This window comes from Oncorhynchus gorbuscha, linkage group LG10 (assembly GCF_021184085.1).
Source record: "Oncorhynchus gorbuscha isolate QuinsamMale2020 ecotype Even-year linkage group LG10, OgorEven_v1.0, whole genome shotgun sequence".
NCBI lineage: Eukaryota > Metazoa > Chordata > Actinopteri > Salmoniformes > Salmonidae > Oncorhynchus > Oncorhynchus gorbuscha.
In genome coordinates, this window is record NC_060182.1 from 57,800,951 (window position 1) to 57,828,780 (window position 27,830).

The following is a 27,830-nucleotide window of genomic DNA, read 5'->3' on the forward strand; positions in this document are numbered from 1 at the left end:
TTTCTCTGGAGACATGAATCACGCTTCACCATCTGGCAGTCCGATGGACGAATCTGCGTTTGGCAGATGACAGGAAAATGCTACCTGCCCCAATGCATATTGCCAACTGTAAAGTTTGGTGGAGGAGGAATAATGGTCTGTGGCTATTTTTCATGGTTCGGGCTAGGCCCCTTAGTTCCAGTGAAGGGAATTCTTAAAGCTACAGCATACAATGACATTCTAGACAATTCTGTGCTTCCAACTTTGTGGCAAAAGTTTGGGGAAGGCCCTTTCCTGTTTCAGCATGACAATGCCCCCGTGTACAAAGCGAGGTCCATACAGAAATGGTTTGTCGAGATTGGTGTGGAAGAACTCGACTTGCACAAAGGCCTGACCTCAACCCCATCGAACACCTTTGGGATGAATTGGAACGCTGACTACGAGCCAGGCCTAATTGCACAACATCAGTGCCCGTCCTCACTAATGTTCTTGTGGCTGACTGGAAGCATGTCCCCACAGCAATGTTTTGCATCTAGTGGAAAGTTTTCCGAGAAGAGTCGAGGCTGTTATAATAGAAAAGGAGGGAAGAACTCCATATTAATGCCTTTGATTTTGGATTGAGATGTTCAACGAGCAGGTGTCCACATACTTTTGGGAATGTAGTGTATCTGTTGCCATAGGATCCAAAGCTCCTGTAATGATGCCATTGTCCAGATGAGTATGAATGACTTGCCAATTTGAAAATAGCAGAAGCTGAGAGCACACAGCTGACAGCTTAATGAGCATTACAGTGCCTGAACTCTGTCTCAACCATACCCATAGCAACATATTAGCAGGAGAACATTACCTTTAGGAACACACCCTACGCCAGTATTTCATATTAATTAAATTCTCTGACAGCACCTTGCTCCTGCCCTCTGTCTTATTATGATTGCTTTATGAGGCCCAACTGTCTACTAAATGGTGAAATGGAGGCGCAGGAATATACAGTGCTATCATTCATAGGTTTTATGAAGTAATCAATCACTTAACAATATCTAAACTACCAGAACTACAACTAAAACTGTGCCATCTTTCAAAGGGGTTCTGACAACATTTAGATTGTTATAATGACAAGAATATACACTATGGACACTGGGTTGAATCTTGATCACTCTCGCATTTACTTCAAAACGAATACACTCTTAGAAAAAAGGGTTATTCGGCTGTCCCCATAGGAGAACCCTTTATGGTTCCATGTAGAACCCTTTTGGGTTCAATGTAGAATCCTTTCCACAGAGGGTTCTGCCTGGAATCTGAAATGATTCTACCTGGAACAAAAAATGGTTCTTCAAAGGTTCTCCCACGGGGACAGCAGAAGAACCCATTTGGAAACCTTATTTCTAAGAGTGTATGACTTAGTCAAAGCTGGGCGTAATTAAGGTCTGTTGCAGTGCAATAAATGTTTCCCAGGATGAGTATAAAAAGTTAGAAATCCTTTTTGCGTGTACTTGGGGAGTCATTTCTTGCCTCCTGACATCACGCATCGGGAGGTATCGTAGCAACAGCCAATTAGGTGTTGTTAAACTAAATGGAGGACAAGAGTCTTGGGGAACACCCCCACCACCCACCTCAGTCGCCTCAAATACACCAAATGCTTATGATTCACAGCCAAGACAAGAAAGTCTCAACAACAAAGAGGGTCTCCTTATCGGATGTACTGTATATTCATTTGGATCTATTTTCAGCATTCTGATTTCTCCTGCTTTTGAAAATATGTTTGGCCTCTCCTCTTGATGCTTTGTAATGGAAAATAAAGTGTGTCCTTAATGGTACTCAGATAGCACTCGGGAAATGATGGAGGACTCACACTAGGGAACTATCACGCAATATAGCTTTGTAGTTTAACACTAATGTTGTTGACCTTCAAACTACCTATTGTGAATCAGTCTTGGCTGAAAGCTGCCTCGCTAAATCACTGTTTTTTCTTAAGAGCTCCACTAATCTCATGACATGTTAATTGTGCTGAATTATCAGAAATTAACAGTGTTTTCTTTACAACATAGATGTATGGCTTTGCTCATTTGAAAGTATTTTGAACATGTATTCCATATTTATTGTCTTTTCTGTACAGGTGAGAAATCATTCCAAGTTATTCTGGACACGGCATCCCATCATATTGTAGTGTGATTACATTCCTAAAATGAATTAGATTGAGACGAAATTGACCCCAACGGCATAAAGTTAGATTCACAAATGTGTTCATGACCCTTAATTTGGTTTTTGTATGGATTTAGGGATTGTCGAACAGAGTGAGAGAAGCTGAAGATCAGTCCTGTTTGAAAACAATACAAACCCAGATGTTTTTGGGATGCTCAAAATCATCAGTTAACCATTAATTGGAGAAAGCCATCACCATGGTTCTGTTCGAGGCAGCCGTCTTCTTGTGTGGGGGGTTTGGAGTTAATATGACACCTTTGTAACAAAGGGTATGATTTGGGGCACAGTTCTTTCATCCTGGCTGGCCTACTCCCAGCCTGCCTCCACTGCCAGCTGCCTCCAATAGCTGATAAAAGGGAGAAGTGATGGAGAAAGAGAGAGAATCAGAGCGAAGGAGAGAGAAGGGGGGGGGGGTAATTGTGCAGTCTGTTTCCCCTCATCCTCAGCTCAGGGTCACGTTTTGATTAGAAACTGAGGCGAGGCAGTTGTCTTCCACAGATGTCACTCTGGTAACAAGGCTTCTGTGTTAGCGGAGACATGTTATGTTGCTGTAACACTAAAGGCCAAATTAAGAAACCAATCACATTTATGGGGGGAATATGAGAATTATCATATATTCTTGAAGTGTCTCTCTGTCTCTATTAAATATTTACTTTATAGGGTATAATTGAAGTGTTATTGGGGTTCATAACCAAAATAATGTGTTTCATGTTACTGAGTTTATTTTTTGTTAGATAGGATTAACCCGTTTTTTCAAAACAATAATGAGATTCATATGGTAAGAAGATGACTTGGAAGCTGAATTGATGCTGCCTAGAAACAAGAAATGAAAGTAAAGTGAGCTAATGAAATAACAATTACAGGAGAAAATGTTAATTATTTGTGCTGCTTTCTTCAGCAACCTAACAAATGTTGATTATTCAGTACATGTAGCAGAGTGCCTGTTGATTCCGTCATAGCTTCTGGAGTCATACGAACAAATAAACCCATTTAGTCTAATATAAATGCACTAAATGACCAAAAGTATGTGGACACCAGCTCGTCGAACATCTCATTCCAAAATCATGGGCATTAATATGGAGTTAGTCCCCCATTTGCCTCTATAACAACCTCCACTCTTCTGGGAAGGCTTTCCACTAGATGTTGGAACATTGCTGCAGGGACTTGCTTCCATTCAGCCACAGGAGCATTGGTGAGGATGGGCACTGATGTTGGGCTATTAGGCCTGGCTCACAATCGACGTTCCAATTCATCCCAAAGGTGTTTGATGAGGTTGAGGTCAGGGCTCTGTGCAAGCCAGTCAAGTCCTTCCACACCAATCTCGACAAACCCTTTCTGTATGGACCTCGCTTTGTAGACGAGGGCATTGTCAAGCTGAAACAGGAAAGGGCCTTCCCCAAACTGTTGCCACAAAGATGGAGCACAGAATCGTCTAGAATGTCATTGTATGCTGTAGCGTTAAGATTTCCTTTCACTGGAACTAAGGGTCCGAGCCCGAACCATGAAAAATAGCCACAGACCATTGTTCCCCCTCCACCAAACTTTACAGTTGGCACTATACATTCGGGAAGGTAGTCTTCTCCCGGCATCCGCCAAACCCCGATCAGTGGAGTGATTCATCAGAATGCGTTTCCAATGCTCTAGAGTCCAATAATGGCGAGCTTTACACCACTCCAGCTGTTGCTTGGCATTGTGCACAGTGATCTAAGGCTTGTGCGCGGCTGCTCGGCCATGGAAAGCTATTTCATTGAAGCTCCAGACGAACAGTTAGTGTATTGTGTTGACGTTGCTTCCAGAGGTAGTTTGGAACTCGGCAGTGAGTGCTATGCGCTTCAGCACTCGTCGATCCTGTTCTGTAGGCTTGTGCGGCCTACCACTTCATGGCTGAGCCGTTGTTGCTCCTAGACGTTTCCACTTCACAATAACAGCACCTACAGTTGACTGGGGCAGCTCTATCAGGGCAGACATTTAACAAACGTACTTGTTGGAAAGGTGGCATCCTATGATGGTGCCACATTGAAAGTCACTAAGCTCTTCTGTACATGCCATTCTACTGACAGTGTTTGTCTATGGAGGTTGCATGGCGGTGTGCTCGATTTTATACACCTGTCAGCAACGGGTGTAGCTGAAATAGCCAAATCCATTAATTAGAAGGGGTGTCCACATACATTTGTATATATAGTGTAATAACTACTGGTGAGCAATTGGAAATGTCTTGCATCAGAACACAAATAATTCATTTTCAGTCAGAAATTATTCATGCTTTTGTGATGTTGCCCACTCCGTTAGTATTTGTGCCTGCTTTCATAAAAACAATGTGCTTGATTTAGCAATGGTGGCTAACCTACTTATCCACAAATAAATACGGGGTGTCTCACACTGAAAGTGATCATCACCAAAATGACACAATCAGAATATACAGTACTGTAAATAATGTTAAAAATGAATGAAAATGTACATGTGATATAACATGGTTTCATAAAACATCCTCTTAATACTGATGCTGTATGCCAATGCCCTTTTGGTTACACTTTATAATAATGTTCAGTAATAAACCATGTATAAGTCATTTGCAAAAAGTTTGCTTACCATTTATTAATAATTAGTCCCACATATTGTAAATGTTAGTAAGCTAGTTATTCACATATTTATAAACAACATTATCATAAAGTGTTACTGCCCTTTTTCATGTCAAATGATACATCTCTGTTTATATATGAAACATCTTATATAAGCTCTCCCCATATAGATCAAAGGGAAATTCAAATTGTTCAAATATAAAAGCAATGCTTTTTGCATGTGATGGCTTTCTTGAAAGATATATGAAGCAAACAGAACTGAGTTGAAACAGTTATCGGCTGCCATAACACAATATCTTAACATTTATGAGAATATCAAAAAGAGAATGGTTTACCATCACAGTAAACAACTGAGGAAAGGTATGACAGATAGTAGCATAATATAGCAACGCTTTTCAGCCTTTTCATATACATTCAGCATGTATGACATACGTCTTGAGCGCTGGCGATAAGACCTTGTGCGCAACACTATGCTAACTAATAACCACATTCGCTAGGTAGATGTTATGGGAGAGATATGAGCGCGTTCCCCCTGGCATTCAGTTTAAAGCACACAGCCCCAGAGTTCGCCAAAAACCTGGGGCCACACATTGTGCTATTTAAAGCCATATTCCAACATGTCAGGTTCAGACATACACGACTGAGCCACTCAATTGTGACAGCTTCCTCTAACGTGTTGTGGCATTTTCTCTTAGGTATGTTAGGTGAGTGTGTTGCTTTTAGGTGAAAACGTTGTTCAGCACAGCGGCATATGTTGAAGAAACGGCATCATCTTTGTATGTGCCTACTGACAGGTGACAGGTGTTATTTTGCTACACTCATAATACCTTCTGACAACTATTACTCATATAGAGGTATCAACTCAGCTAGGAATGAGACATGTGTGTATTGAGGGAATGAGAGGAATACGCGCTAGAGCATTTGTAGAGGGGTAAAATACAACCAGACCATCTTCACTGTGTGAGCCCTCAATGTGTGTTGCATCTCTCCCTGGGGTTAGGCAGCCTTTACCACAGTGCCACTCTAGGAGAGAGATGCTTTCAGTGAGGCAGGGGGCTGCTGTTACTGTTGCGTGCTGTTTTCAGCCCAAGTCTGCAGCCTCATTAACGCTGGCTGGTGAACACAGAGACAGAGTGACCAGCTGGAGACCAGCATCGTGGTCTTAGGGGTTCAGTTGTTTGCGTCACCGGATGAAATACACAGAACGAAAAGTTAAAAACGTGACACTTGGCCAAGACAATGAGAAAGGGAAAACTATATTTTCTCCATTCTAAGAATTTAGGCAGTGCATTTGACATTTTCAATAAATGGAGTTTTTGTGATATTGAGTAACACCTATTGAGTTTTTGTGATATTGAGTAACACCTATTGAGTTTTTGTGATATTGAGTAACCTATTGAGTTTTTGTGATATTGAGTAACACCTATTGAGTCTTTGTGATATAACACACATCCGCTCTCACATCAGACATAATCATAATTGATATCAAATGGTGATATGGAAGTGCAATTTGGTGCTCCACAGGCACTACAACACCCTGACCATGGTATCAATATGATTCTGTTTAAAAAAAGTGATACTGTGCACTGCCATCGCTTATCATTTTTATCTTAAAAGCAACATTCACTTACAATAATAGTTTCTGTCTTTTACCTCTTATCAGTCTACCTCCCTGCTGAGACCATTCCTTGGATTCCTCATTATGAGTTGGGTTAATTAGCCCGGTGCCAGTGCACAGCTTCTTAGGGAATCCATTTAGCCATTACTTCAAACACACGCTGTGCCTCTTTCCGCCATACTCCAGTCAGTACAGACAGTATGGGAGGTGTGTGTCAGGTCATGTGGGGTGGGGTCACAGTATATTTCAGGTCACATTTTTGTTTTCAACATCCTTAGGTTGAGGTCTTCTCTATCAATGTGAGAGTCAAAGCTTGTTTGCGTCCTGATCAAAATCCCATTAGAATAACTGCAGTGCTGACATTCCCACAGCCTGTAATAGTTCATGTGGCCATCAGCGAGAATTCATGCCAAAGAAAGGCGATTATGCCAAAGAATTAGCCATCTTTCATCCATGACTTTGAAATTTCACTAAAATACAGATACATTTGCAGCGCTTCACCTTTAAAGGTCAATTTTGCTGGATTTTTACGACAAAGTTTTTTACAGGGTGGTGTCAGCATGATTTAGACATTGTTCAATTATTTTCCTCCTCACTCAAAACAATGATTTGTTGTTACATTTTTGCCAATGGCCTGTTACATTACATTACCATGGTATCACATCAGGGTAACATCCAAATAACATCTTACGTAAGAACTTGTTGATATAGTGGTTATTTAAAAATAGAAGTATGACAACATAAATATTTTTAAGTACAGTACAGTACATTCTCACCTGATAAACAGTGATAATTAGGCCTGTAATGTAAAGTGCTACCTTTATCATTTTTCTGTTGGCATCAAAACAGTTAACACCATGTGTGGATGAAGGAAACTACATTCTAAGAATAACTGGCTGACATGTTTAGTCTCTCAGGGGAGCTGAGAACCAAAAAGAGGGACGTTGAGATTTTGGCAGACAAGGGTGACAAAGCTTCTGATGCATTAAGAAAGAAATGGTACCCTGACATTCTAATCAGCACCAAGGCCAATGCAATTCATGAAGCAGAGAGAGACAGAGAGTCCCTTTCCAATCTACAGTTATATTCATCATCTTACCTCATTCTGACACTGTTTTTGGTGTGGAATGAGAATTTAGCAGCCGGCATAGGGAGATGTGTTCTACTGTAACGCAAAATAATCTCGAACAAAAGTCAAACAAATAGCCATAAAAAGCCTTTCTGCATATGCTATGTCAGTACTAGTGGCAAACTCTAGGTCAATTGTAGAGCATTATAGGGAGGGAACCAAGCAGCTGTATCATATTATTTCAATATAGCACATTTTTGTGTGAAATCCTTAAATATTCCGTGTGGAATTGGAACTGTATATATCTATACTGAACAAAAATATAAATGCAACATGCAACAATTTCATTGATTTTACTGAGTTACAGTTCATATGACGAAATCAGTCTATTGAAATAAATTAATTACCCCTAATCTATGGATTTCACATGACTGGGAATACAGATATGCATCTGTTGGTAGCAGATACCTTTAAAAAAAATGGGCCTCACAATGGGCCTCAGGATCTCGTCACAGTGTTTTGTGCATTCAAATTGCCATTGATAAAATGTCATGCTGGTAAAAGAGGACCCAAAAGCGACTTAACAGAAGCAGAGTTTAATAATGTTCAAAACGGAATAACTGACATCCTCTAGATTTGTAGAGGGGAAAACAACTGGAGAAGCGGCCACAGACTGCAGGTCGCTCCGGGTAGGCGCAGGCCGTAGTCGACTGAGACACCTGCTCACACGCAGCGTCTGATGAAGGCACAAAACACGACAGAACAGGGTGATACACAATCACGGCAAAAAACACGACAGGACAGGGCGAAACGCAATCACAGCATGGTGAATACAATATAAGGAACCGACGGAACAGGAACGGATTACAAAGGAATAAATAGGGAATCTAATCAGGGGAAAGGATCGGGAACAGGTGTGGGAAGACTAAATGATGATTAGGGGAATAGGAACAGCTGGGAGCAGGAACGGAACGACAGAGAGAAGAGAGAGCGAGAGAGTGAGAGAGGGAGGGGGAGAGAGAGGGATAGGAGGGAAAGAACCAAATAAGACCAGCAGAGGGAAACGAATAGCATGGGGAGCACAGGGACAAGACATGATAATAAATGACAAACATGACAGTACCCCCCCACTCACCGAGCGCCTCCTGGCGCTCTCGAGGAGGAACACTGGCAGCAACGGAGGAAATCATAGATCAAACGGTCCAGCACGTCCCGAGAAAGAACCCAACTCCTCTCCTCAGGACCGTAACGAAAAACGATAAAAAGGGAAACTAGGGTACTACTCTAAAAAAAAAAAATGAGAACTAGGGACAGACTGAGACACAGCAAGGGCAGGGACAAGAACAGGAGAGATGCGATGGCAGGGAACAGACTGAGACCCAGCAAGACCAGGAGCAGAAGCAGAAAAAAAAATTACCAGACTTCTTCTGCGCGCAGTCTGAACACGCAGCCACGAAACGGCGCGTGTCACGCTCCTGAGTCGGCCACCAAAAGCGCTGGCGAATAGACGCAAGAGTGCCTCGAACACCGGGATGACCAGCTAACTTGGCAGAGTGAGCCCACTGAAGAACAGCCAGACGAGTGGAAACAGGAACGAAAAGGAGGTTACTAGGACAAGCGCGCGGCGACGCAGTGTGCGTGAGTGCTTGCTTAACCTGTCTTTCAATTCCCCAGACTGTCAACCCGACAACACGCCCATAAGGAAGAATCCCCTCGAGATCAGTAGAAGCCACAGAAGAACTAAACAGACGGGATAAGGCATCAGGCTTGGTGTTCTTGCTACCCGGACGGTAAGAAATCACAAACTCGAAACGAGCGAAAAACAACGCCCAACGAGCTTGACGGGCATTAAGTCGTTTGGCAGAACGGATGTACTCAAGGTTCTTATGGTCTGTCCAAACGACAAAAGGAACGGTCGCCCCCTCCAACCACTGTCGCCATTCGCCTAGGGCTAAGCGGATGGCGAGCAGTTCACGGTTACCCACATCATAGTTGCGCTCAGATGGCGACAGGCGATGAGAAAAATAAGCGCAAGGATGAACCTTATCGTCAGACTGGAAGCGCTGGGATAGAATGGCTCCCACGCCTACCTCTGAAGCGTCAACCTCGACAATAAATTGTCTAGTGACGTCAGGAGTAACGAGGATAGGAGCGGACGTAAAACGTTCTTTTAGAAGATCAAAAGCTCCCTGGGCGGAACCGGACCACTTAAAACATGTCTTGACAGAAGTAAGAGCTGTGAGAGGGGCAGCAACTTGACCGAAATTACGAATGAAACGCCGATAGAAATTAGCGAAACCTAAAAAGCGCTGCAACTCGACACGTGACCTTGGAACGGGCCAATCACTGACAGCTTGGACCTTAGCGGAATCCATCTGAATGCCTTCAGCGGAAATAACGGAACCGAGAAAAGTAACGGAGGAGACATGAAAAGAGCACTTCTCAGCCTTTACGTAGAGACAATTCTCTAAAAGGCGCTGTAGAACACGTCGAACGTGCTGAACATGAATCTCGAGTGACGGAGAAAAAATCAGGATATCGTCAAGATAGACAAAAACAAAAATGTTCAGCATGTCTCTCAGAACATCATTAACTAATGCCTGAAAAACAGCTGGCGCATTGGCGAGACCGAACGGCAGAACCCGGTACTCAAAATGCCCTAACGGAGTGTTAAACGCCGTTTTCCACTCGTCCCCCTCTCTGATGCGCACGAGATGGTAAGCGTTACGAAGGTCCAACTTAGTAAAGCACCTGGCTCCCTGCAGAATCTCGAAGGCTGATGACATAAGGGGAAGCGGATAACGATTCTTAACCGTTATGTCATTCAGCCCTCGATAATCCACGCAGGGGCGCAGAGTACCGTCCTTCTTCTTAACAAAAAAGAACCCCGCCCCGGCCGGAGAAGAAGAAGGCACTATGGTACCGGCGTCAAGAGACACAGACAAATAATCCTCGAGAGCCTTACGTTCGGGAGCCGACAGAGAGTATAGTCTACCTCGAGGAGGCGTGGTCCCTGGAAGGAGATCAATACTACAATCATACGACCGGTGAGGAGGAAGGGAGTTGGCTCGGGACCGACTGAAGACCGTGCGCAGATCATGATATTCCTCCGGCACTCCTGTCAAATCGCCAGGTTCCTCCTGAGAAGTAGGGAGAGAAGAAACGGGAGGGATGGCAGACATTAAACACTTCACATGACAAGAAACGTTCCAGGATAGGATAGAATTACTAGACCAATTAATAGAAGGATTATGACATACTAGCCAGGGATGACCCAAAACAACAGGTGTAAACGGTGAACGGAAAATCAAAAAAGAAATAGTCTCACTGTGGTTACCAGATACTGTGAGAGTTAAAGGTAGTGTCTCAAATTTGATACTGGGAAGATGACTACCATCTAAGGCAAACATGGGCGTAGGCTTGTCTAACGGTCTGAAAGGAATGTTATGTTTCCGAACCCATGCTTCGTCCATGAAACAACCCTCAGCCCCAGAGTCAATCAAGGCACTGCATGTAGCACCCGAACCGGTCCAGCGTAGATGGACCGACATAGTAGTACAAGATCTAGATGAAGAGGACTGAGTAGTAGCGCTCACCAGTAGCCCTCCGCTTACTGATGGGCTCTGGCCTCTTACTGGACATGAATTAACAAAATGTCCAGCAACTCCGCAATAGAGGCACAGGCGGTTGGTGATCCTCCGTTCCCTCTCCTTATTCGAGATGCGAATCCCTCCCAGCTGCATGGGCTCAGTCTCAAAGCCAGAGGAGGGAGATGGTTGCGATGCGGAGCAGGGAAACACCGTTGATGCGAGCTCTCTTCCACGAGCCCGGTGACGAAGATCTACCCGTCGTTCTATGCGGATGGCGAGAGCAATCAAAGAGTCCACATCTGAAGGAACCTCCCGGGAGAGAATCTCATCCTTAACCACTGCGTGGAGTCCCTCCAGAAAACGAGCGAGCAGCGCCGGCTCGTTCCACTCACTAGAGGCAGCAAGAGTGCGAAACTCAATGGAATAATCCGTTATGGACCGTTCACCTTGGCATAAGGAAGCCAGGGCCCTAGAAGCCTCCCCACCAAAAACTGAACGGTCAAAAACCCGAATCATCTCCTCTTTAAAGTTCTGGAATTTGATAGAGCAATCAGCCCTTGCCTCCCAGATAGCTGTGCCCCATTCTCGAGCCCGGCCAGTAAGGAGTGAAATGACGTAAGCAACCCGAGCTCTCTCTCTAGAGTATGTGTTGGGTTGGAGAGAGAACACAATCTCACACTGCGTGAGAAAGGAGCGGCACTCAGTGGGCTGCCCGGAGTAGCAAGGTGGGTTATTAACCCTGGGTTCTGGAGGCTCGGCAGGCCAGGGAGTAACAGGTGGCACGAGACGTAGACTCTGGAACTGTCCAGAGAGGTCGGAAACCTGAGCGGCCAGGTTCTCCACGGCATGGCGAGCAGCAGACAATTCCTGCTCGTGTCTGCCGAGCATGGCTCCTTGGATCTCGACGGCAGTGTAACGAGCGTCTGAAGTCGCTGGGTCCATTCCGTGGTCGGTTCCTTCTGTCATGCTGGTAAAAGAGGACCCAAAAGCGACTTAACAGAAGCAGAGTTTAATAATGTTCAAAACGGAATAACTGACATCCTCTAGATTTGTAGAGGGGAAAACAACTGGAGAAGCGGCCACAGACTGCAGGTCGCCGGGTAGGCGCAGGCCGTAGTCGACTGAGACACCTGCTCACACGCAGCGTCTGATGAAGGCACAAAACACGACAGAACAGGGTGATACACAATCACGGCAAAAAACACGACAGGACAGGGCGAAACGCAATCACAGCATGGTGAATACAATATAAGGAACCGACGGAACAGGAACGGATTACAAAGGAATAAATAGGGAATCTAATCAGGGGAAAGGATCGGGAACAGGTGTGGGAAGACTAAATGATGATTAGGGGAATAGGAACAGCTGGGAGCAGGAACGGAACGACAGAGAGAAGAGAGAGCGAGAGAGTGAGAGAGGGAGGGGGAGAGAGAGGGATAGGAGGGAAAGAACCAAATAAGACCAGCAGAGGGAAACGAATAGCATGGGGAGCACAGGGACAAGACATGATAATAAATGACAAACATGACATAAAATGCAATTTTGTTCGTTGTCCTTAGCTTATGCATGCCCATACCATAACCCCACCGACCACCATGGGGCACTCTGTTCACAACGTTGACATCAGAAAATCGCTCACCAACACAATGCCATACACGTGGTCCGGGTTGGACATACTGCCAAATGATCTAAAACAAAGTTGGAGGCGGCTTATGGTAGAGAAATTAACATTAAATGCTCTGGCCACAGCTCTGGTGGACATTCCTGAAGTCAGCATCCCAATTGCACGCTCCCTCAACACTTGAGACATCTGTGGCATTGTGTTGTGTGACAAAACTGCACATTTTAGAGTGGCCTTTTATTGTCCCCAGCACAAGGTGCACCTGTGTAAATATCATGCTGTTTAACCATATTATTTATATGTCACACCTGTCAGGTGGATGGATTATCTTGGCAAAGAAGAAATGCTCACTAACAGGCATTTAAACAAATTTTTGGCCAAATGTTGTGTATGGAACATTTCTGGGATCTTTTATTTCAGCTCATGAAACATCGTACCAACACTTTACATGCTGCCTTTATATTTTTGCTCAGTGTAGTATTCTCAGCTCCTTGATGCCAACCTGCAAACAGCTAGTGAGCACCCCAGTACATTATTCACACATACTTAACTTGACAGGTCCCTAAATAAACCCAGAAGATCTTTCAACCTGGTGAAGGTACTGAGAATGTTGAGGCTTCTGTATATTTAGTGCTTCTGAAACCTAGTAGCCTATATCATCATCTGCTATATAAGGATTAGCATGGTAATCACAGATGCAGATGGCTCATAGACAAAACCTTGATTCTGTAGCCAACATCTCCATTTGCCTCCATAATTATCATACCGTGTTTGAATTGGGTGTGGTTTGGCAGCGACAATGACATCATTACAATGTGTACATATGTAACGTGTAACATGTGGTTTGAGAGAGTCAACATTACCAATAAGCTGCTAAATGCCAAATGCTTGTGGAAGAACAATACTGACAAAAAACACTCAAAATAAATAAAAACAGGTCTCTTGGTAACTAGCCCCTTTCCCAGAGGCTAATGCATGCATAATGGACGCAGTAGAGGACAGCATTCAGGACTGGGTGGCTTAACCCAGAAAAGAAGCTCCCATCAGGACCACAGCCTTTAAGAGATTAGTCATATCTAATGGGAGGTGCTCAGGCTTTTCATAGGCCTACAGAATGGTGTGAGCCACAGAATGGTTCTGGGATCATAGGGACTGGTGGAAAGGCTGTGCTCTTGGACCAGACTGTGTAGATGTTCGTATATTGAGAGCTGAGAAAACGCTGAGAAAAGCGCTCTGAATTGAACACATATGATTATTACTTGTATTATTATTATTATTATTAACACACCAGCTCTCTTGTTCCTTTGTGATGACTATAAATGTAATGTCATAATGGTAAAAAGCAGGCTTTTGAATGCATTCGAGAATATTGAGCGTGTTTTTATACTAGACTGTAGCCACACACAGTAGGTGATGAGACCGCTGAGAGACTTGAAATGACCTCCCCTTAATGAGTAGCATCTGTGGGCTCTAATGGATGTTATGTGTGTGTGGTGTGTGTGTGTGTTCTCTGGAGGCAGTGGGTCTGACAGCACAGCACTGATTCTGTAGATATGACTGCAACGTACAAGGACTAAATCATGAAAGGTACTCCCAAGGCATTGACCGTTATCGCAAAAGGCGCATCCATCACAGCCAAACCGATTGCTTCTCTATTGTTTCTCTATTCTCTGTGTATCACACAACATCCATATAGTAAATACAATCCTTTGAATGGCCACCGCTCCGCCTGCCATCTTGACTCCCAGACGGGCGAGGGGTACCGGAGGAGGAGGCTCCCCCCCTGCACCAGCTGTGGTCGGAGAGGACACACGGCCGATCGGTGCTGGGGTGGGGGGCCCGTCTGGGAGTCGAGATGGCAGGCGGAACACTTCTCGGTCACCCCAGGTGAGTCAGCACCAAACCCACCCAGAACCACCTGTTGGTCACATGTTTGTCTTGATTTTGTTTCTTTTTCCCCTCTTCCCAGCATAAGGCGCGAGTCGATTCTTGTGCAGCTGGGAACTTTATGGATCGCGGACTCGCCATCAAGCTGGGTGTTCCGCTCGTGCTGATAGATTCTCTCTTCCCCATGCACTCCCTAGATAGCCGGCCATTAGGGTCAGGGTTGGTCAGGGAGGCCATGGTTCCACTGGACATGGTGACGCAGGGGAATCATAGGGAGCGAATTAGTCTCTTCATTATCGATTCGCCTGCGTTTCCAGTGGTGCTGGGGATTCCCTGGCTGGCTAGTCACAATCCTAAGATTTCGTGGAGACAGGGGGTTCTCCAGGGGTGGTCAGAGGAGTGCTCTGGAAGGTGTCTGGGAGTTTCCATCGGTGCCAAGTCGGTGGAGAGTCCAGACCAGGGTTCCACGGTGCGCATCCCCCCCCCGAATATGCTGATTTGGCAATCGCTTTCAGTAAGAAGAGAGCGACTAAATTACCACCTCATCGACTGGGGGGGAGGGGGGGTTTTGCGATAAATCTCCAGGTAAATGCTGCGCTTCCCAAGAGTCACGTGTACCTATTGTCCCAGGAGGAGACGTTGGCTATGGAGACATAGGTCACGGAATCTCTGGGACAGGGGTACATTCGGTCCTCCATCTCACCTGTCTCCTCTAGTTTTTTTTTTGTGAAGAAAAAGGAGGGAGGTCTGCGTCCGTGCATTGATTATAGAGGTCCAAATGCCATCACAGTGGGGTTTAGTTACCCACTACATCTCATCGCTATGGTGGTGGAATCATTTCACGGAGCTGGATCTCAGGAGCATGTATAGTGTATAGTGCGTATTCGGGATGGAGACGAGTGGAAAACCGTGTTTAGTACCACATCTGGCCACTATGAGTACCTCGTCATGCCGTATGGGTTAAAGAATGCTCCAGCCGTCTTTCAATCCTTTGTAGACAAGATTCTCAGGGACCTGCACGGGCAGGGTGTGGTTGTTTATATCGATGATATTCTGATCTATTCCGCCACCCGCACCACGCATGTGTCTCTGGTACTCAAGGTGCTTGGTAGACTGCTGGAGCATGACCTATACGTCAAGGCTGAGAAGTATTTCCGGTTCCGGTTGGAGCGAGTGGTCGCATCTGCACGTCGCTCCAACGGGTAGTATAACTTTTTCATTATATTTCATTATATCACAACGGTTTGATTTGTCTTATCTTAGCAATTTCTTCTCAGCTAGCTACATAGCCGTCTTTGTATCAAAGATAATTGCGTAATTATCGTATTTCGCCGTCCTAACGTAGTCTTCACTAGCCAGCTAGCTAACGTCCACTGATTAGCTGCACTGAGAAACTTTTACACTCAACTGAACGACTTGATTAGTTTAGTGTTAGCTACCTACATAGCTGTCTTTGCTGTCTTCGTATCATCGTATCCAAGATAATTGTGTTGTTTAGGTTTAGAGTGTGTAGTCTTAGAGTGATTATCTTAATTTACCGAGGTTAGCTAGCCAGCTATTTGTCGTCCTTAACGTAGGTGACTCTGCTAGCTAGCCAACAGCTAGCCAACGCTAGCCAACGTCTTCTGTATAGAACTCAACTACCCGGTCGCATTCACAGGTTGTATCACATTTTCACTTCATTTCATTACAGTACAACGGTTTGATTTGTTTGATCGTAGCTAGCTACTTAGCTAGCTACATAGCCGTCTTTGTATCAAAGATAATTGTGTAGTCTAGAGCGATTTTCTAGGTTCGCTAGCCATCTATTGTCGTTCTTTTAACGCAACGTAACGTAAACAACACTGCTAGCTAGCCTGCTAGCCCCGAATAGCAACACTGCAGAAACTATTACACTCAACGGAATGACTTGATTAGTGTAGTGTCAACAACGCACCCACTGCCAGCTGGCCTACTTCAGCAGTACTGTATCATTTTAATCATTTTAGTCAATAAGATTCTTGCTACGTAGCTTAACTTTCTGAACATTCGAGACGTGTAGTCCACTTGTCATTCAATCTCCTTTGCATTAGCGTAGCCTCTTCTGTAGCCTGTCAACTATGTGTCTGTTTATCCCTGTTCTCTCCTCTCTGCACAGACCATACAAACGCTCCTCACCGCGTGGCCGCGGCCACCCTACTCTGGTGGTCCCAGCGCGCACGACCCACGTGGAGTTCAGGTCTCCGGTAGCCTCTGGAACTGCCAATCTGCGGTCAACAAGGCAGAGTTCATCTCAGCCTATGCCTCCCTCCAGTCCCTCGACTTCTTGGCACTGACGGAAACATGGATCACCACAGACAACACTGCTACTCCTACTGCTCTCTCTTCGTCCGCCCACGTGTTCTCGCACACCCCGAGAGCATCTGGTCAGCGGGGTGGTGGCACCGGGATCCTCATCTCTCCCAAGTGGTCATTCTCTCTTTCTCCCCTTACCCATCTGTCTATCGCCTCCTTTGAATTCCATGCTGTCACAGTTACTAGCCCTTTCAAGCTTAACATCCTTATCATTTATCGCCCTCCAGGTTCCCTCGGAGAGTTCATCAATGAGCTTGATGCCTTGATAAGCTCCTTTCCTGAGGACGGCTCACCTCTCACAGTTCTGGGCGACTTTAACCTCCCCACGTCTACCTTTGACTCTTTCCTCTCTGCCTCCTTCTTTCCACTCCTCTCCTCTTTTGACCTCACCCTCTCACCTTCCCCCCTACTCACAAGGCAGGCAATACGCTCGACCTCATCTTTACTAGATGCTGTTCTTCCACTAACCTCACTGCAACTCCCCTCCAAGTCTCCGACCACTGCCTTGTATCCTTTTCCCTCTCGCTCTCATCCAACACCTCCCACACTGCCCCTACTCGGATGGTATCGCGCCGTCCCAACCTTCGCTCTCTCTCCCCCGCTACTCTCTCCTCTTCCATCCTATCATCTCTTCCCTCCGCTCAAACCTTCTCCCACCTATCTCCTGATTCTGCCTCCTCAACCCTCCTCTCCTCCCTCTCTGCATCCCTTGACTCTCTATGTCCCCTATCCTCCAGGCCGGCTCGGTCCTCCCCTCCCGCTCCGTGGCTCGATGACTCATTGCGAGCTCACAGAACAGGGCTCCGGGCAGCCGAGCGGAAATGGAGGAAAACTCGCCTCCCTGCGGACCTGGCATCCTTTCACTCCCTCCTCTCTACATTTTCCTCCTCTGTCTCTGCTGCTAAAGCCACTTTCTACCACGCTAAATTCCAAGCATCTGCCTCTAACCCTAGGAAGCTCTTTGCCACCTTCTCCTCCCTCCTGAATCCTCCGCCCCCTCCCCCCTCCTCCCTCTCTGCAGATGACTTCGTCAACCATTTTGAAAAGAAGGTCGACGACATCCGATCCTCGTTTGCTAAGTCCAAACGACACCGCTGGTTCTGCTCACACTGCCCTACCCTGTGCTCTGACCTCTTTCTCCCCTCTCTCTCCAGATGAAATCTCGCGTCTTGTGACGGCCGGCCGCCCAACAACCTGCCCGCTTGACCCTATCCCCTCCTCTCTTCTCCAGACCATTTCCGGAGACCTTCTCCCTTACCTCACCTCGCTCATCAACTCATCCCTGACCGTTGGCTACGTCCCTTCCGTCTTCAAGAGAGCGAGAGTTGCACCCCTTCTGAAAAAACCTACACTCGATCCCTCCGATGTCAACAATTACAGACCAGTATCCCTTCTTTCTTTTCTCTCCAAAACTCTTGAACGTGCCGTCCTTGGCCAGCTCTCCCGCTATCTCTCTCTGAATGACCTTCTTGATCCAAATCAGTCAGGTTTCAAGACTAGTCATTCAACTGAGACTGCTCTCCTCTGTATCACGGAGGCGCTCCGCACTGCTAAAGCTAACTCTCTCTCCTCTGCTCTCATCCTTCTAGATCTATCGGCTGCCTTCGATACTGTGAACCATCAGATCCTCCTCTCCACCCTCTCCGAGTTGGGCATCTCCGGCGCGGCCCACGCTTGGATTGCGTCCTACCTGACAGGTCGCTCCTACCAGGTGGCGTGGCGAGAATCTGTCTCCTCACCACGCTCTCACCACTGGTGTCCCCCAGGGCTCTGTTCTTGGCCCTCTCCTATTCTCGCTATACACCAAGTCACTTGGCTCTGTCATAACCTCACATGGTCTCTCTTATCATTGCTATGCAGACGACACACAATTAATCTTCTCCTTTCCCCCTTCTGATGACCAGGTGGCGAATCGCATCTCTGCATGTCTGGCAGACATATCAGTGTGGATGACGGATCACCACCTCAAGCTGAACCTCGGCAAGACGGAGCTGCTCTTCCTCCCGGGGAAGGACTGCCCGTTCCATGATCTCGCCATCACGGTCGACAACTCCATTGTGTCCTCCTCCCAGAGCGCCAAGAACCTTGGCGTGATCCTGGACAACACCCTGTCGTTCTCAACTAACATCAAGGCGGTGGCCCGTTCCTGTAGGTTCATGCTCTACAACATCCGCAGAGTACGACCCTGCCTCACACAGGAAGCGGCGCAGGTCCTAATCCAGGCACTTGTCATCTCCCGTCTGGATTACTGCAACTCGCTGTTGGCTGGGCTCCCTGCCTGTGCCATTAAACCCCTTCAACTCATCCAGAACGCCGCAGCCCGTCTGGTGTTCAACCTTCCCAAGTTCTCTCACGTCACCCCGCTCCTCCGTTCTCTCCACTGGCTTCCAGTTGAAGCTCGCATCCGCTACAAGACCATGGTGCTTGCCTACGGAGCTGTGAGGGGAACGGCACCTCAGTACCTCCAGGCTCTGATCAGGCCCTACACCCAAACAAGGGCACTGCGTTCATCCACCTCTGGCCTGCTCGCCTCCCTACCACTGAGGAAGTACAGCTCCCGCTCAGCCCAGTCAAAACTGTTCGCTGCCCTGGCCCCCCCAATGGTGGAACAAACTCCCTCACGACGCCAGGACAGCGGAGTCAATCACCACCTTCCGGAGACACCTGAAACCCCACCTCTTTAAGGAATACCTAGGATAGGTTAAGTAATCCCTCTCACCCCACCCCCCTAAGTTTTAGATGCACTATTGTTAAGTGACTGTCCCACTGGATGTCATAAGGTGAATGCACCAATTTGTAAGTCGCTCTGGATAAGAGCGTCTGCTAAATGACTTAAATGTAATGTAAATGTAAGTATGTGTTCTCCAAACGAGCCATCTCCTTCCTGGGTTATTGCATTTCCACCTCGGGGGTGGTGATGGAGTGTGACCGCATTAAGGCTGTGCGTAATTGGCCGACTCCTACCACGGTGAAGGAAGTGCAGAGGTTTTTGGGGTTTGCCAATTACTACTGTAGGTTTATCCGGGGTTTTGGCCAGGTAGCGGCCCCCATTACCTCACTGCTGAAGGGGGGGTCCGGTGCGTTTGCGGTGGTCGGCAGAGGCGGGTGCCGTGCTATCACAGCGCTCGGGTACGCCACCAAAACTCTGCCCCTGTGCTTTCTTTTCGAGGAAGCTCAGTCTGGCGGAGTGTAACTATGATGTGGGGGACCGGGAGTTGTTAGCGGTGGTCTAGGCCCTGAGGGTGTGGAGACACTGGCTCGAGGGGGCTAAGCAACCCTTTCTCATCTGGACCGACCACCAGAATCTGGAGTATATTCGGGCAGCTAGGAGACTGAATCCATGTCAGGCAAGGTGGGCCATGTTCTTCACCCGATTCAGGTTTACTCTATCGTATAGACCAGGCTCCCTGAACGTAAAGGCTGACGCGCTGTCCCGTCTTTATGACAAGAATCAGTCCACCGAGCCTACTCCCATCCTTCCAGCCTCGAGGCTGATGGCACCAGTGGTACGGGAGGTGGACTTGGACATCGAGCGGGCATTACGGGCAGAGCCTGTGCCTCCTCAGTGTCCGGCTGGGCGTAAGTACGTGCTGCTTGGTGTTCGGGACCAACTGATTCGGTGGGCTCCCTCTTCGGGTCATCCTGGGGTGGCGAGGACAGTGCGGGGCCTCCGGGGGAAGTATTGGTGGCCCACCTTGGCTAGGGCCGTTAGAGTTTATGTCTCTTCCTGTTCGGTGTGCGTCCAGAGTAAGGCTCCTAGGCACCTACCTAGAGGGAAGTTACACCCCCTCCCCGTTCCACAATGGCCATGGTCTCACTTATCAGTGACCGATCTCCCCCCGTCTCAGGGGAACACTACGGTTTTGGTGGTTGTGGATCGGTTTTCTAAGTCCTGCCGTCTCCTCCCGTTTCCCGGTCTCCCTACAGCCCTACAGACTGCGGAGGCGTAATTCACCCACGTCTTCCGGCACTACGGGGTGCCGGAGGACATTGTCTCTGATCGGGGTCTCCAGTTCACGTCCCGGGTATGGAGGGCGTTCATGGAATGTCTGGGGGTCTTGGTCAGCCTGACCCCCGGTTATCACCCCGAGAGTAATGGGCTGGTGGAGAGAGTGAACCAGGAGGTGGGTAGGTTTCTGCGGTCGTATTGCCAGGACCGGCCCAGCGATTGGTCTAGGTACATCCCAACTCACTCCGTCACTCCTCGACAAACCTTTCTCCGTTCCAGTGTGTGTTGGGCTACCAGCCGCCCTGGCACCATGGCATCCGAGTCAGACCGAGGCTACTGCGGTGGAGGAGTGGGTGCAGCGCTCCAAGGAGACCTGGATGGCCGTCCAGGAATCCCTCAAACAAGCCAGTGGACGGCAGAAGAGGAGTGCTGACCACCACCGCAGTGAGGCTCCCGTGTTTGTACCGGGGGACAGGGTCTGGCTCTCGACCCGAAACCTACCCCTCCGCTTGCCCTGCCGGAAGCTGGGGTCGCAGTGTGTGGGGCCCTTCCAAGTCCTGAGGAGGATAAACGATGTGTGTTATCGATTACAACTCCCTTCCTATTATCGTATTAACCCCTTATTTCATGTGTCTCTCCTCAGGACGGTGGAAGCTGGTCCCCTGCAGGACGGCGAGGTCACGACCTCTACCGAAGGTGGCTCCCCTTCCTGTTCGGGTGGCGCTCGGCGTTCCTCGTCACCGGCTCGGCGGTCGTCGTCACCGACTGTTTAGTTCCCCGTGTTTTGGGGGATTTGTTTGCGTTGGTGTCGTTTTCACCGGTGTGGTGAATTAAAAGTATCGCTACCCTGAACTCTCTGTTTACTGTGCCTGACTTCTTCCTCCACTACACCCCTGGCATTACACACACACACACACACACACACACACACACACACACACACACACACACACACACACACACACACACACACACACACACACACACACACACACACACACACACACACACACACACACACACGCCCACACACGCATAACATGTGCACACATGCATAATGACGCCACACACACACACTCACATGCACTTTCACATTCACCACATACGCTGCTGCTACTGTCTGTTATCTATTGTTGCTTAGTCACTTTACCCCTACAGTACCTATATGTACAAGCTACCTTAATTACATCGTACCCATGCACATCGACTTCGTACTGGTACTACCTGTATATAGCTATGCTATTTTTACTTGCTATTGTTATTTGTTATTCAATGTGTGTTTATTTCTCGTGTCACTATTTCTATTTCATTTTTTATCTTTAACTCTGCATTAACTCAAATCAAATCAAATATTAGGTTGTCTATAGGTTGTCTCATCGTTGTCGGTGATCAGGCCTAACAATGTTGTGTCATCAGCAAACTTAATGATGGTGTTGGAGTCGTGCTTGGCCACACAGTCGTGGGTGAACAGGGAGCACAGGAGGGGACTAAGCACGCACCCCTGAGGGGCCCCCGTGTTGAGGATCAGCGTGGCAGATGTGTTGTTGCCTGCCCTTACTTCCAGGAAGTCCAGGATCCAGTTGCAGAGGGAGGTGTTTAGTCTCAGGGTCCTTAGCTTAGTGATGAGCTTTGTGGGCTCTATGGTGCTGAACATTGAGCTGTAGTCAATGAACAGCATTCTCACACAGCTGTTCCTTTTGTCCAGGTGGGAAAGGGCAGTGGGGAATGTGATTGAATTTGGGGGAATAGTTCCTGAATTTGGGGGAAATTGCAAGTTGCTGAAATGTTGCCAGGGGAACCACATGCACTGGGCTCTCAAACAGTCAACTTGTGAATGTCAACACTATTTCAAGTGGATATTTGTCATTTTTAAGTGTTTCTTCTGTGCTTTGGAATTCCCCCAATGTGAAAAATAAAGCTGGCACCCATTTATATCCAGTTGAGAAGTTAATGATCACGACCTCTCATTATTCAAGACTTTCAGTCATGCAACGCTTAAAAGGTCATTTCAAGTTAATTCATGTATTTATCATTCCTCATTCCACCTAGCAAATATAATTCCATAAAGTGGCTGCCTGGCACTATGATTCTGGTACCAAGAATAGAGTGTGAACATTCACTGACAAGGTCATTGAAGATTAGCACTTCAATAGTGCTGTTTGCTAAATCAAGGAGAAGTGTTACAAAATGTCTTTGTAGAACCTGTCCTGATAGGATGTACATTATACTGTGAAGTTCCATAACATGCAAACAATCTCACTGGATATCGTCCAGAGGCTGGCAAAAACTGTAAACCCCCTGGATTAAAACCGCAACTGCATTTTGGAGTTATAATGTGAAATAAATCCAGTTTCCAACCATGGAAGTCTTCAAACTGTCATATCTGAACTCTTGCCTGAGAGAACAATGGGGTAAATTGGACTAAAAATTTTCCCAAAGGCAGAGGTGAAGCTGTAGCCTTTGTTTTCTTTAAGCAGAGTCTTGGTGTTTAAGGAAAGAAAGAAAAAAAGAAAAGAAAGAACTGATAGAAAAGAAATAATCTGTGATAATCAGTCTGTCAGCCATGAAATTACACAAGTCAGCTCGTCACAGTGCCTCAGCCTAGACCCTTAATTTGATATAATTAACCCTGCATCTCTCCTAGCCCTTTGGCTCTTAGTCATGACCAGCAGCTGAGAATAGAAATTATAGTGTTTCTTCTCCTTCACTTTCCCACTTCCTGTCTGCAAGTGGTGATGCATTTTCGTCTTAATCGCTGATGAGTTGGTTCTCGGTAACCCACCATCTTGGCTGAGTAACGCTCACTCACTTGTGTGAGTTCTTCTCACTCACTTGTGACTGATTTCATTAGGGATAATGAAGTGTCATGAACCTGTTGATCTGACACAGTTGAGTCATTATGCTGATGAAAGAAAGACTTTGTGGCCAAAATGAACTTCCATCCTCACAGGCCAGGGTCACAACAATGTATGAATTTGTGGTTGGATCAGAATCACCGGCATTATCATTGGCCAGTACGGAGAATTAAGTAAAACCACAAGTCCAAATCCCTATCTCCATCCATGGCTAATTTAGGAAAGGGCCAATTTTAGCTAGCTGGCTAGCTAGGCACTGGAGGACAACAACACAACGAGATTCAACAAATTCAAGTTTTTCTGTAAATTACTTATGCTTGCAATTGGATTTGATAGAAGTCACGGCAAATCCAAGATGGCTTCCCTTGACACTTTTATTTGCTGCGCCAGGACCATTCACAGTTGAGCTTGCTCAGTTTAGCTCAATGCTGATTGGCAAATTTTGTATACTTTTTTTGTCAAGGGAGGACAGAGGCTCGCTGGCTTCCCTTGCCTTCAATGCAGCGTGCGGCAACAATGTCATACTCGTTTGGACCAGACAGCATCAGATAGATGGCCTACACATAGAGAGACAGAGGGGCGCTGTTTTGCTCTCTCGGATGCATTCTCCTGTGAGATAAATTCAGCCTCTTGCGAATTGAAGGGAAATTATGAAACGCAGAGAGATGAAAGCTACATTATTTTACGCTTTTTCATTTTAATGTTGGTAAATGTTTTTGGGAAGCCTAACTTCCCTTGGCATCCTTGAATATACACAACTGCCGTGTTATTTAGGGCTTGCTGTCTTCATTAATTTCAAGCAGCACTAGGCCTGCAGGAGACAATACCAAGAATTGTAGAGTAAACTACATATCAGAATTGATTTCAGACATATGGGCTCCCGAGTGCGCAGCAGTCTAAGGCACTGCATCTCAGTGCAAGAGGCGTCACTACAGTCCCTTGTTCGGATCCAGGCTGTATCACATCCGGCCGTAATTGGGAATCTCATAGGGCGGCACACAATTGGCCCAGTATCATCCGGTTTGGCCGGGGTAGGCCGTCATTGTAAATAAGAATTTGTTCTTAACTGACTTGCCTAGTTAAATAAAAATAACAAATAAAAAAATATAGACAATGCTATGATGTTAAGATTATTGTTATTTCTGACCATTACTATTTTTGGATTAATGCATCAGATCAGTAGCATAATATCTGTATTTCATACCCTGCTCTGTTGTGGTGTTTGTATTCAAGTCACAGAGAGGCTGCAGTCTAGCTCGCTCTGCTATTATTTCAAGGACATCACCTCACAGAGGAGCCTTGGGGGAGGCAGAGTGATCTGTCACTACTAGGATCACAAGACAGGGATTCATTTGTGAGTAAATTTGCTTTTCATTATAGTCATGCACTACAAACCAAGTAAATTTTAAACATAATGACAACACACGAGAAAAAATCTCAAATATATGCATAATTTGTTTGTGGCTACAACATATTGGGGAATAATACCAAACTGATTGGCAATAAAGACGCATGTCTGTCTAATTGTATTGACTGTCTCGCGCAGAATTCTGTTTCTGCTCTACTGTAGAAGTAATGTTGAAGGTATGGAGAAACACAAATTAATTATGCTTGAAAGAGTTTCATCAAGTCTTCTAATTTATACTAGATATGCTAGATCTGGAGAGTGACAGGAAAATGATAGAACTTCAAAGTGAAAGTATTGCCAGAATATGAATTAGACTGTAGTGAAAAGTTTATCATAATTGTATAACATACAGTATTTCAGAAAATAAATTATATAAATGTATGAATGAATCTTACAGAACCCGGGAGGTGACATTGACTGAGATTTTCCATAGAATCCAAAGGCCCTGCAAACAAATTGCCTAACATACCAAACACGTATATTTAAGCAATAAGGCCAGAGGGGGTGTGGTATATGGCCAATGTACCACAAACTCTCGAGGTGTCTTATTGCTATTATACACTGTTTTTTCATACCCGTGGTACGTGGTCTGATATACCACGACTTTCAGCCAATCAGCATTCAGGGCTTGAACCACCCAGTTTATAATATACAGTATACATTGAGTGTACAAAACATTAGGAACACCTGCTCTTTCCATGACATAGACTGACCAGGTGAATCCAGGTGAAAGCTATGATCCCTTATTGATCTCACCTGTTAAATCCACTTCAATCCGTGTAGATGAATGGAAGGAGACAGGTTAAAGAATGATTTTTAAGCCTTGAGACAATTGAGACATGGATTGTGTATGTGTGCCATTTAGAGGGTGAATGGGGGAAAGACAAAATATTTCAGTGCCTTTGAACGGGGTATGGTAGTATAGTAGGTGCCAGGTGCACTGGTTTGAGTGTGTCAACAACTGTAATGCTGCTGTTTAAAAAAAATTATCAACAGTTTCCTGTGTGTATCAAGAATGGTCCACCACCCAAAGGACATCCAGCCAACTACAGGCATTGATGAAAGAGGAGGCTGACACGAATTGTACAGAGCAACAGACGGGCTACAGTTAGTCAACTGATAGTCCAGTACAGCATTGTTGCTCAAAGACCCATAAAAGAATGCACAACTCATCATACCTTGACACCAAGGGAATATGGCAGCCGACGACCTTACAGAGTTCCACTTCTTTCAACAAAAACACAAAACTGTGGTTGCAATGGGCTAAGAAATGAAAACACTGAATAGAGATTTGGAAAAACATCAAGAATGGTCCACCATCCAAAGGACATCCAGCCAACTTGACAATTGTGGGAAGCATTGAAGTGAACATGTGCCAGCATCTCCGTGGAACACTTTCAACACCAAATTGAAGCTGTTGTGATGGCAAAAGGGGGTGCAACTCAAACTTAGCAAGGTGTTCTTAATGTTTTGTAAACTCACTGTATATTAAATATGATAGCCTGCCTGCTGCTTTCTTCAATCTGACCCAAGAATAATAACCACATTCATGTAATATTCTTTCTGACATTTATGATGACAAAAATAGAAGGATGTCTGGGACTGCCTTACCAAACTACATTGACAAGAATGACCCCAATCCCTCCACATCCACCATGAGGCAAGCGCTCAAACAGAGAGTAAGCGAGAGGTTTTAATTTAGCCAAAATCTGTCCAAAATAAGCCTAATGCGTTACCATTTATTTTGCACCTCAACTTGTTGCCTGCCTTCCCGTCCTCCGGACAAGGACTCCCATTGTTAGGGCGGAGGCATTATCATCTCGTCATTATATACAGATCTCTAGCTCAGCTATCCACGGATGAACAAAACGACAGCAGAATCCAGCTGATCACTGACAGGACAGCAAGGGCAAGAACAGCTCGAGACCAGAGGCAGCGCGCATGGACACGGATGTGTTGTTGGCAACATTACGCAGCACAAGAGTGGTGGAAAGTACTCGATAGAGTCGATAGTGGCGAATTATAACACATTTGGCTTACAAGTGTGTGTCCATATACCTAAATGTAATTTTAAACCCTTATTCTACACACCAAATTGTTTTATTTTCATCAGAGTCGATTATGTAGCCTACCTTTCCCTTTCGACGGAATTCCAGGCATCATCTACGGTATTCCAGAACAGCCGGCATCAGAAAGACTTCTCTTCACAAACGACAGTTGAAGAAGTCACGACGAAGACAGGAAAACACTGAAATGTGTAGCAAACAGGGATATTTAAGAGTGTGAAAACTTCCTCAACGCAACACGAAGCTGCTCTTTCAGTTTATTTTGTTGTTCAAGAGGAGAGAAAATGATTCCACCAGCTAACATCATGCAGGACGAGAGTTTGGGCAAGAACGAGCGCGATCAGCACGAGACACCTCAGTCACCAGCGCCCAGTGCTAGTCAACAGGAGACAAAGGTAGTGTACCCAAGAAGGTCGTTTTTAGGTGATGCGACCATTCCATTAATCAATTGATCGTGAAAGGGTATGAAATAGATAAAGAGGCTGCATGACTCCCTTCTCAATCTAGAACAGCCAAAGCCTAGACATGTGTTTTACAAATTTAGCCTGTTCAATTAATTATATATTTTAAATATGCAGCCTCTCAGTCTGGAACAGCCAAAGCTTTGACATGTATTTGACATATGTTGTATATTTTTGATGGCTCATATATTGGACAAGGTCATACTTCACTTATG

General features: G+C 46.0%; 2 protein-coding genes across 2 annotated transcripts in view; one reads left to right on the forward strand and one right to left on the reverse strand.

Annotated features, from left to right (window-relative positions):
* LOC124046275 (nuclear receptor coactivator 7-like) overlaps positions 1-27,471 on the reverse strand; it is a 68,346-nt gene extending 40,875 nt beyond the window's left edge. Inside the window, exon 1 of the mRNA XM_046366460.1 lies at positions 27,221-27,471. The gene's annotated coding sequence lies outside the window, so the exon portion shown is untranslated. The remainder of the gene's footprint in view (positions 1-27,220) is intronic.
* LOC124046276 (SH3 and cysteine-rich domain-containing protein-like) overlaps positions 26,830-27,830 on the forward strand; it is a 96,014-nt gene continuing 95,013 nt past the window's right edge. Inside the window, exon 1 of the mRNA XM_046366462.1 lies at positions 26,830-27,549. Coding sequence (XP_046222418.1) covers positions 27,439-27,549 — 111 coding nt within the window. The 5' untranslated portion in view covers positions 26,830-27,438. The remainder of the gene's footprint in view (positions 27,550-27,830) is intronic.